This window comes from Engraulis encrasicolus, unplaced genomic scaffold (genome assembly GCF_034702125.1).
Source record: "Engraulis encrasicolus isolate BLACKSEA-1 unplaced genomic scaffold, IST_EnEncr_1.0 scaffold_43_np1212, whole genome shotgun sequence".
NCBI lineage: Eukaryota > Metazoa > Chordata > Actinopteri > Clupeiformes > Engraulidae > Engraulis > Engraulis encrasicolus.
In genome coordinates, this window is record NW_026945742.1 from 230,631 (window position 1) to 242,706 (window position 12,076).

The 12,076-nt window shown below is 43.0% G+C and overlaps 1 protein-coding gene across 1 annotated transcript in view; it reads right to left on the reverse strand.

Annotated features, from left to right (window-relative positions):
- LOC134444044 (guanylate-binding protein 1-like) overlaps positions 1 to 12,076 on the reverse strand; it is a 59,740-nt gene that overhangs the window by 13,651 nt on the left and 34,013 nt on the right. Inside the window, exons 8-9 of the mRNA XM_063193519.1 lie at positions 3,016 to 3,228; positions 2,821 to 2,923 (exon numbers count right to left, since the gene is read on the reverse strand). Coding sequence (XP_063049589.1) covers positions 2,821 to 2,923; positions 3,016 to 3,228 — 316 coding nt within the window. The remainder of the gene's footprint in view (positions 1 to 2,820; positions 2,924 to 3,015; positions 3,229 to 12,076) is intronic.

The following is a 12,076-nucleotide window of genomic DNA, read 5'->3' on the forward strand; positions in this document are numbered from 1 at the left end:
GATCGAATACGCACGGTCATAGCATCATTCCTCTCTGCCCCGCCGTTTCCAAGCGCGAAGTGCTCTCCCTCCTCGGGCACCTAAATTTCGCCATGAGAGTAATCCCTCAGGGGCGCTCGTTTATATCTCGCGTGCTGACGCTAGCCCACTCCGTCCTTAACCTGAGCGACAAGGTCTGCCTCGACGAAGGAGGTGCCAGATCAGACCTTGGTTTTTGGTGTCAATTGTTGCGCTAGTGGAACGGCGTCTCCTTTTTCTATAATGATGTACCCGAATTATATACCCGGCTCTCACAATGTTGTCACTGATGCTCTCTCCCGTTTCCATTTTCAGGACTTCAGACGCCTATACCCAGCCGCGCGCCGGGACCCTCATGCCCTCCGCTCCAGGATCTGATACTGGATTGAACGTGTTGCCCCCCACAATGCGTAACTCAATTAGTCGCTACATGACAAAAGGCTTGGCGGCATCTACTCTCAGGGCTTACAGATCGACCTGGTCCCTGTTCTCTCCATTCTGTCTCTCTCTGAATTTCCCATTATTCCCCATTTTGATTTCCACAGTTTGCGTGTTCCTGGTCTTGAATTTCGAGACCCGGAATGTTATGCTCGCTGCCACGACCCAGGCCACCCGAGTCTATTTTCGCACACCTCCATTCGCCTCCTCTTAACTCATTGACTGCCTTGGGCGGCTGCTGACATCATTTCGAATAGTGACGCCTCCTGCCTTTGATAATTGTGTTATTTTACAGCCATGCCTTGGGATGATCTGACCTATATTGTGTATAAATTTCAAGCCTCTACGCAGTTTGGAACTGTTCCTGTAGGTGGCAGAAGTGGAAATGTCGAGATGAAAACATCCCCTTTTAAATAGTCTGTCCCTTTTAACATCCCCTTTTAAACAGCAGCATAGCAAAATATTTTTTGAAAGTAAAGCACCTGTAACAGTAGTCTAACTATCTTGCCCTCTGATTTTAACACAGGTAGTGCTAGGCTACTGAATTCAGTGACAGAGCCTGACAAGAAAACCTTCATCTCATGAACAAATTACAATCCCCTTTTGCTATCTGTCTAGTAGCTAGCTTGCCCAAATACACCAACATGTTCAACCAGAGATGTGTGGCAACTGTTTCATTTTGGATATGTGATCAGCTTACACAATATCAGGATGATGCATACAAAAGATCATCTAACTGGAAAATGCACTACTATGGTGACTGGTGGTGATGTTTAGTCAATTCAGTTGGAGATGTTTGGCTAAAGTTAGTTAGCTCGAAATCGCTAACAACTTAGCCTACAACTACCAAGCCAAATAATGGAGCCTTGGTAAGTCAACTATTTTAACTCATTCTACAGTTACTTTTTATAGATCTGTATAGTATGATCAGCTTGCTGTGTCATCAAAAAGACAGGGGGTTGCAGATTTTTGGAACAGAGTAGCCTAATGTCTGGTCAGAATAAGATTCATTCAGCTCACATGAGAAAGCATTGCACTTAGCCTCAGACCAGCTAGCCTACATCACTCCAATCGGCGTGTGAAATGTTGGATATGTGATCAGTACTTTATCAGAAGAAAATGCATTGAACAATATCACACAAGATCACATAGCAGACACATGATGACAGATATCCTCCATCTGCAAACAATGTACCGTAGTCTGCTCTGCCAAAGAAGCTGCAGTGAAGCTGCCTGCCTCCCCTTCACACACACACACAGTACTGGAGGGCATTCGTTCCCCAACGAGAAGAGAGCACAACATAAACAGAAGGACAATTGACAGTATTTCTGTCAGTACGGAGTCCACAGTGTGCCTGCTATGATGATCCAGCAACAAACCATGAAACTAAAACATTCTTGTTTTCGACCCTACTCCCATTATATTTCAGTATTATTAGGCTGGAAAGATCATACAGATGACAGAAAACTCTGTGCAAACGTTTTTGGCCATAATGACATCGTCCTAACAACACCAAACCTAACAGATGCAATTACAATCACTGCTTCCTTCATAGGCACGCGCACTCTGCGCCGATTAGCGCCTATCTCGCACTGCTCTCCGTGAGAGCGTCTGTCTGCCTTGTCCGTTATTTTCCTTCTGTTTCGTATGTCAGTTTTTCTAGTATTTCACTGCCCCTGTGAGGCACAATCACTGCTTCCTTAGTAGGCACGCGCACGCTGCGCCGATTAGGGTTTGTCTCGCACTGCTCTCCGTGAGGGCGTCTGTCTGCCTTTGTCCATTATTTTCTTTCTGTTTCACATGTCATGTCCGTTTACCTACTATTTCACTGCCCCCGTGAGGCACAATCACTGCTTCCTTCGTAGGCATGCACACGCTGCGCCGTTAAATGGTCAACCAAGTTTCTAGGTGAAAGTGTTGACATGTTATGATCGAAAAAACTTCCTACACTCTTCCTCAATCTCTTACAGTGTAAGAAGATTCCATGTCAACATTCTACCATTGTTTACTATGGGGACCAAAACGTGCACAAAATCGAAAAAAAAAAAAAAACCTGACAAGAGGTAAGCAAGTAGTATTAACGTGACTTCGAGATTACAAGAAGTGGGACTTTCTGGGGCAAGTCCACTTAATTAATCCTACATATTTTAGTGTAATCCATGTGAGGATTTTGGTCCTCACGTGCTCAAACTTATACCACCGAGCCGCCACACTGCTCCCTTCAGGTGCTGTTCGGGGCGGCCCCCATGCACGGGTAAAAGGTAATTTTGTTGTGTGCTGTGAGCACTGTGTGCTATGTCATAATGACAATGGAAGTTTCCCATGTGGGCTTCCACTTCCACTTAAGTCTCGGTTTCTCTCACCTTCCGCCTTCCTCTGGGACTCAGTCAGGCTCTCGTCCGCAATCATGATAGAGTTTCCCACCACATGCTTCTCCTCTAGATAGTCCGTCAGGACTTCCTCACTCTGGCAACAAGCAAACAAGTGCACACACAAGTTGGTCAATTGGTGAGAGGGTGTACACACACACATGTAGAATACAATACATCTTAACTCACCATGAATCCCTTGCCTGTCGTTGATCTGTAGCACTCAACTCCTCGGTCAAGTTCAGAGCGGAATTTGTTGTAGCCCCCAGGTTTCACGAAAGAGCCGCTATTGAGTCCATTCAACAGAGAGGCAAACACGTCACGGATGACTTTCTTGCTCTGGTTACCAGACTCCTTCACGTTCCTCTCATACAACTCTACGTACTTTCCTTCTATGTTGGCCTGTTGATAGGACAGAGGACAGAGGGATGGCCACAGGCCAGAGCAGGAGATACAGATCCAATTATTACCATGAATCATAGGCGCCGAAACCGTGGGTGCTCCAGGGCCCGGGCACCCACGGGAATCGGTGGGCGCCCACGGGTATCTTTGGGCACCCATCGAGCACCCACGGACAAATCCGAGCACTAAAGCAGTATTATTCACGAGAGAAGTTTAAAGATGAAAAGGCGTTTGCATTTTAACTGTCTTTTTGTAACGTAGCCTATTATAATTTCTCATCTTGTAACGTAAGCTAGGCCTACTTCACGTGCCGATCCTTCTTTTCCTCTGTGGTGCGTTGCTCTTCTACACAATCAGACAGTAACCATAGAAACATGGTTGGATTGACCATATGGCATACAGGGATTTTGCCCAATGGACTGTTCTCCCCTCAATCAGTCCTTATGATGATAGCAGACCTCTTCGAGATAGCAGATATTGCTAAAACATGTTGGGTGTTAAATTCAGAAAAGTTCCATTAGTGAAATGCCGTTGAAGGCTTCATTGTCGCTCTAAATGCCTCGTAAATCTAGACTGAAAATGCCCGACATGAAATTTCAGCACAGTGCAGCGTCTATGCAGACGGTTCAGAAGTAGAAGTCGTTCTATCACAGGCTATGTGTTAAGCTGTTTATTGCGCTATTTCACAAGTTATGGAAGTTATGGATGGATCTAAACCTTTCAGTACAAGCTAGGACTTCTTACAGACAGGTTTGCAGTCGGAAAGTTTAGCCTACAAAATGGTAAATCACTGACTGTCATAATCATCCTGCTATATCCCATGTGTAGCACCGCCGTGTGCCTGCCGTTTTCTGTTATGGTCATTTTCGTCTACACTCTGGGTCTAAGTGCTGGGATGATCAAGTTGAGTCACTACATATCCATACTTTTGTTGTGCGTGTTGGATGATTTTACCATTTCATTTTGCTGTTCTGGCTGCACTGTTGGCTTAAGCCTATATAGTCATGACTGAGTAGCCTAGTTTGAACATAGCTAGCATGAAGTGCATGGCTATGCGCTGCGTCATGCATTGTTGGACTCAAACCTAACAATTCAACATATTTCTGTGACACGTAGGCTATTTGTGTGTGATATGAACGTTGCATTCATGTTCTAAATCTAAAGTGCGTGGCTGAACGCTAGTCTGAATTCACTGTGGGCGCACGCGTTGCTGTTGTTGTTTATTATTATTATTGATATCCTGTTTGGACGCAGTCTGGCTACTGCACAAAAATGATGTGCGATCTTCTGGATCCGTGTAGCTATGAGCTGGTCTTTATTCATGATGCCGACTAGGACAGAAAGAGGCACCAGCAAACGTGGCCTGGGCTTTGCGTTTGTTCAATGTACACCAATGATTGTAATGTAATTCAATTTTCAATTCAAATATAGGCGATTTTATTGTAAATTATTGATTTGACACCCACAAGGAAAATAAATAGGATAGGCCTGGAATTATCATTTAGCCCTACACATTTTTTGAAATAAAAGTGACCAACTCATGATGAAACGATTGTATTATTGAAAAGCAAGGTATGGCAAACAAACGGGACATTCGGTGGGCCGCGACCCCCGGTTGGGAACCCCGAGCACCCACGGGCATAAACAACAGTCGGCGCCTATGCCATGAATATCCCAAATACAAGGCTCAGGTTTGAGTAAAACAAACATTGTTATTTCATTCTATAAACTACCGACAACATTTCCTCCGAATTTCGAAAGAAAATATTGTCATTTAGATCATTTATTTGCAGAAAATCTCAAATGGTCAAAATAACACATAAGATGCAATGTTTCCAAATCTCAAAAAAAGTCAAAGAAAACAAGTTGATATTAATTTAAAAACAACATAATCGTAATGTATTAACTTAGGATGAGATCAGAAATCAATATTTGATGGAATAAGCCTGACTTTTAGTCTTTTTTAGAAAGACAGCTTTCATGCGTCTTGGTATGTGTTCCATTGGTCCTTAACATTGTTCTTGGATGACTTTATTCCAGACCTGGTGTAAGAATTCACGTCGCTGAGCTTGGGTTGATGGTTTGTGACCATCCAGCGTCCTCTTGATCACATTCCAGAGGTTTTCATGGGGGTTTGGACTTGACATTTGGGCTGACCATGTCAGGGTATTGATTTGGTTATCAGGGTGGCAACAGGCAGAATATTGTCTTACATACTGTTAGAAAAATCGGTAACACTTTATAATAAGTACCCCTTTTTAAGCACAAGTTAAGCCTTAGTTAAGCCTTATTTTAACCTTAGTTAACCCTTAGTGAATCACGAGTTAGTCATTATGTAAGTAGGCGAGAACATCTATGGCCTTGATATACCAAACCCAATGATACAAAAGGTTTTTCAACTGATTCCAAGTGTCCTTACTAACATACTGAAACTCTAGGAAAATCTAACTTCAGGAAAGGTGTCATTTTCAAGACCAAAGTTTTTCAAAATAAAGGTTATTACATGATAATTACATTATTAGCTAACTTCAAAAGACCTATTTATTTTATATTGGAAACGCAGAAATGTTGTATCTGTGAAAAATGAAATGAAATGTTTTTGTCAGCAACATATGCTTGTCAAATTTGCCAGATGTTAACCCTTATATTGTTCAACTTCACTGTGTCATGCAATTTGCATGAATTAACATGTTTTCAGGATCTGTTTGGTTGGAGTGCTGTTAGGGTGGATAAAGACACTACTGCTATGGTAATATCCATGTGTTGTTTGTCAGGGCACATCATCAGTGATGAATCATGGTGTCACTGGGTGTTTTGGGTCTTTCAGCAGCTGAAATGAACAGACAGGAGCCACTACTTGTGTAAGTAGAGGGCAAGATTAAATGGTTGGTACTAGAGGAAGACAATGTCCTGGAAGGAACATGGGGTTTTGGCATAGCTTTCAGATACGCCAGAGTAGGGCCTGTTGTAGCTTTGTAGGCAAGGGTCAGGGCCTTGTATTCAATTTGGGCATGAAAAAGATGAGTGACATGCAGTGGCATTTGCTAAGGTATTATTGCACAAGCTGGAATACCAGTCAGGAGAGAGTTGCAGTAGTTGGACAGTCAGATGGACAGTAGGCCTACCAGAAGTGGAGTCATTTAGGTCAGGCACAGTCTGATTGTATGTTTATTTAAGTTACTGAGAAGCGACAGGACTGGGAAACTGAGGCTATGTGGTCAGAGGATGATAGATGGTCATCAATAATGTGGCCTTCTTTGAGGCAACAGCAGAGTCCATATTGAGTTTGATATCATGGCAGCCTGAATCTTTGCCTGGGATCACCAGCAGTGCAGGCTCAACTGCATTCCATCATACTACTACATGATAGTTCAGAGAGGCAAGCGGTAAGGTGTGTGTAGACCATGGAGTCATATATCACAAATTACTGATATGACTGTGCTTCATCAGTGTAACAGTAGTATGAGAATCTGTGAGAACAGATGACATGACCCAGTGACGTGGTGTACAAGGGAAATAGGAGCCCCAGTACCAGCCCTTAGGACACCCCTGTGGAGAGGCTATGAGTTGAGGACAGCTGATCTTGCCATGATGCATGCTAAAAATGATATTACCAGACTCATAGAATATCTGGAAGGACTTGAGAAACATAAAACTCAATTATTTTAATCTAGGAGATGTGTTTAAAAAACACACGTTTTGAAGAAAATTGCTAGCTGGCGTGTCTGCACAAAGATCTTTAAATTTACTACAAAGCAAAACAAGATGTTGTTGAATTTGAGTGGTATATCCAGCTGCATTTTGCAGCTGACCAACAACTGATTGACCACACTGTTGTTAACTTTTGTCTATTCCTGTGTTCCAATCAATTGGGCCCTGGAATGTGGCATGTTTACTGTTAGTCCACGGGCCAGGTGAGATGTCGGTACCACTCAGAGGGGCAAAGGTTGCTTATATTTTTTGAAAAGATACATGTCTGAAGTTAACATTTTTGTATGATAACCCTTCTGGAAGTACAGCCAAGTTAGGGTTATCAGCCGTTAAAGTAACACCCCCCCATTAAAAATAAAGGTTTTTAAGATGGGTGCCTGTCTTTCTACTGGCCCTTGTTTAAGACATATAGGGATGGTTAATTTTGTTATGTGTGGTATCTTTGCGAAGGGGAGACTCTGAGCTTTCATCCGACACCTTTCGAGAACATTTTGGTTAAGTATAGCCCTCCCTGCAGCTCTTCAAACATTTACTCAGACACATTTTTTTCCATTTTCGCTGATATCATCTCTTGTCTTTTCATACTGTGGCATCAGGGAGCATCAGAGAGACCTAGTTTAAACTCTAAAATACTGTCTCGAGTATCAGGAATCTGAAAATGTATCCTTTCACTATGCTATCCCATTTTTAGGGGGTAATTTTCAGTCTTGTATCAGGCATGCCACTTTTTTGTTGCTGTTTTTTTGTGTGCTAATGTCTCGTATAGTCAAGAGACAAGGCCTTTTTGAGACATTCGGCAGTTGGTTATCATAGCTTGTTATATATCATCAGGGAAGCCGACAGGGGGGGACAAAGGGATGTCTTGTCCCGGGCCCAGGGAGATACGGGGCCCAGAATTGGATCCTCATTACATTGTATGTATTGAATTTGGGGTCCTTTCAGATGTCTTTGTCCCGGGCCCAGCCAAGGCTGTCATATGGCCCTGTATATCATATGAAAGCTTGGATTGTATAGTATACAGATATGACCATGTATTTGGTATACCTATTTGCATTTTGCATAGTAACCTATTTGCATAGCAACGGTTGCCAATTTGTTGTTATGACTGAAACTTAATTATATGTCCAAAATACCTCAAGACGTTCCAACCTTGAAGATGAATTTGAGTGGTAACCATAATATATCTGACTCCACTCCACTTTTCTTTTTTACTCCGCATTGTACATGACCCCACACTACTCTATCAGTTCCATGTAGTGGTAAACTGGCAACGCTTCTAGGCCATTCTGCCATTGGTTATCATACGTGAATCCTGACTACTTGTCCTAATATCAGTGTTGTGATGCAATACATCAAGAGGTTATATACAACATCTGCAACATATGTGATAATGGCCCATTTGATATTAGTCTTCCAACCGAAATCATAGCAAATGTGTGAGAAATACAATAGGCCTTTAAACATATCGTGTCAACTTTTGTAGACATATTGTGTCCTGTTAAATATGACTTAAAAATGTTCGGTTACTACATGTCAGATCTACATGTATCTTAATTTTACATGTGCTTAGCAGCAGAGATGGGAAAAGAGTTGAAGTTGTACTCAAGTGAGCGTAGGCCTATCTTTCTTAAATCTTACTCGAGGGGTAAGTAAAAATGATGTACTCATCCAAAATCTGCTGAAGTAAAGGTAAAGTAGTTCAAAAAAGTACTGAACTTAAAATGTAATTTGATGAAAAATAGTTCTTTGTTACTTTCAATTAGATGTCCTCTAGAGGCCTAGGCCACTTTTTTTGGTCTTTTATGGCTCATTTTGTGACAGGAAAGGATTGGCGAGAGAGAGAGAGAGAGAGAGAGAGAGGCAGCAGCCTGGTGCCCTATCTAGCAACGGTCCATGCCTTTGAGATGCTCTTCATTTAGTGGTTTTGTTTAGTCAATAATGACACATCTGGTGTTCCCAGACAGGCCCTCTTGCAGGAAAACCAGCAGGTCTATCATCTACAAACCTAAAGGCCAACTTCGGTCTTGGGTAGTGGTTTGAACAGGCAGCAGGGCTTTGTTGCATCTGGTATTGGAGACCTAGACTGTATCAGAGGTGTCATGATTTATAGCAAAATGTAAAAACTCTCTGTGATACAACACTTGAAGATCATGAAGAAGTTGAACATATTGCAAAGGAAGAGTGAAGGACAATACCATCAGAAAAGTGCAAAAAGCTCATTGTCATTGTGCACCCAAATACAACTGGTGGAGGGGACTGTATACGGGCCATTCAGAAGACAAAAATATAATTTCAGCAGGTGATGTTTTCTTGGCACACGTTGGGCCCCTTTGTACCAATCAAGCATCATTACAATGCCCCAGTCTACGTGAACATTGTTGCAGGCAGTTAAATGACTTCTTATGGCAAAAGGGGTAGGCTACAGCCCAGTACCCAGTCAAGTACCAGCCCAGCAAGGTGTACAGATGGTGTAACTTCAATCTGCTCATTACCGTGCCGGGCCGCGACAGCGTACCGTGATCATTACACCCTGTGGCCATTCGGAATGCGGGGGGCAGTATAGCACCGCTTTTGCAGAGCAGCGTCTGCCTGTGTCTGTGGTCTGTTAGTGCTTCCGTCCTTGCCCGTCCCCCAGTTTTAGTAGTAGTAGAAATACAGTCAGCAAATTGCATGTTTTATTTAGCATTGGGCATTTGATAGGGCATTTGATAATAACACAAGTGTGAGCCCTAAACAAGACCACAACCACAATAACCCTAACCCAATTTAGGACCATAGGCCTATTCAACCGTTTCCACAACCTCACTGATCACAGTTGCTTCATCTGTAATGCCAGGGCTAAGAATAACGAAAATAGCAAAACAGAGTAGGCTAATAAACCGTAATGGAGAGACTGAGGAGACATGAAATCAAGCGGCGGAGTTCGGACCATTTTGAGTGGACCGATGTCGCTTGCTTTGTGTAGCCCTATCAAGCAAGCCTGTCTGTCTCATTTGTGCGATGAGCACAAAAACACAAATTGAACCACTCGTATAGTGTGAGTCAAACAGACATGAACAACATTGTAGCCTAATGAAGTAGTGCCCCGTCATGTCAGCATGAGAGAGGTGATTTTACATTTGGCGACGACATTCCGTCTTTAAAACTGGCGCATGCCGCTTCCCCTATTGCTGGTTATTACCTGATCTACACTGTCGTTACCACAAAAAACAAGGTAGCACAACTTAATACTATTACTAGCCTATATATCTGGTAGCCTAAATAGTAGGTTGAAGACGGGGGTATTATTGGTGCACTGGTTTTTTTTTTGCGAAGCAGAGTAATCTGCTTCAGTGTAGCTCATTGTATGTTGATCCCTCCCTCAGTTTTAGGCTACAAGTGGAAAGAGTCAGCCAATTGCGCACGTAGGCTAACATTGGGTATTTGATAATAACACAAGCGTGATCCCTAAACAAGACCGCCAGTCGACGGTGTTTTGTTTTCATTATTCTGTCCTGCATTCACCGTCTCAATTCCGCTCCTAACTTATAGGCTTAGGCTAAGTGATGTCTGTTAATTATTTCTGCACTACCTATTCAAATCAGGAACGGATATCCTCAGGATAGCCTACGGACTAATAGGTTGAAGACGTTTTTTTTTGTATTGGTGCTTGTGAACATTAAATGAAATTTTCATCCTTTCAATGCGCTGTTGTGCGCGATCGACGGGATTCCGGTTAACTGGGGATGTGATGCACACATGACAATACATCTGTTACACCAGGTGTGGCTAATCATCTGTGATTAGGACTGCAAATCCAGTTGCTTCGGTGGAGATGCGAACCAACAGTAGCCTATGACTGGGGAACTATGACTCCTTCGGAGGCTGGATAACCTGTCGCGCCACGACATGTCACAAAAGGCTGTGCAGTCCCGTGCACTGCACTGCTGTAACCCACCCATCCCCCACAGACAAACATTCATGTTCTGAAAAGTTCAACACGTTCTGAACATTTTAGCCGCTTTGCATTAAGTTTTCGAGCAGACACTTGTCCACGGTGACGCAACATCGAAAGTGAAACGCAGAGACTGTTCACAAATAACTGAATAAAGATTTCATTAAAAAAAAAAACCCACAGCATTTCTATGAAAATGTGCTGGGTGACCACACTGCCTATACCTATCCAGATGCACGTATAGCAACAATGAGAAAGAGGGAGAGACGGAGAGAGAGAGCGATTAGCGCGTATCTGTCTGTGTGTGTGTGTGTGTGTGTGTGTGTGTGTGTGTGTGTGTGTGTGTGTGTGTGTGTGTGTGTGTGTGTGTGTGTGTGTGTGTGTGTGTGTGTGAGCGTGTGTGTGTGTGTGTCGGGGAACATTTGAAGTGAAAAAACACCCTCCCCCACTTCAGCATCAGATGTTGGTGGTCTACAAGTCAATATGTTTACCCGACTAGCCCAGTCATGAAGTTCATAAAGCCATCGGTAGCCTATAGGCCAAGATATCCAAAATCCCTCCGCAAATTTCTGCATTGCCTGAGTTCATAGGCTAAAACAACTTTATTTAGGCCTAACTTATTTAGCTTACTTTATTAGCCTTATTTATTTAGGCTTTAACGTGGGCCTATTTTACAAAATATCGAAAGAAGGAAAAGACACGACAGACAAGTTGAGGCTTACTGATCGTAGCCTATTAGGCCTACAGCAAATCGAACATGCGCTTTATGAACACACTAGCCTGAGGGCAAACATCTTCTTGGCACTATTGAGATAACCAGGCCATGCCATGAATTCAACTACCTGGGCCCACACTAAAATACTGACAGACTACAATTGCTTGGATCTTCAGTGGGTTTCGTGGGTCCGGGGGGATGGGTGGTGATGGCACGCTTCATGTATTTTTCCCCACCCCATGCATGCACGCGGACACACAGGGTCGGGACATTCACCCAATGAATGACTGAGTGCGGCTAAATATGCCTGTTGCATATCGTAGCCTAATTATTCACACATCACGTCAAGTCACAAATTAGTAGTCTCTTGCAGTTGACCTATGCCAAATTAACGTCCTCCCTGTAAGGCTGCACTAATTCAAACAGGTAGAGGAGTCGGCTTAGCATATAGCCAAAGTCTATAAAATGTAGCCTATTTTTTGTAATTT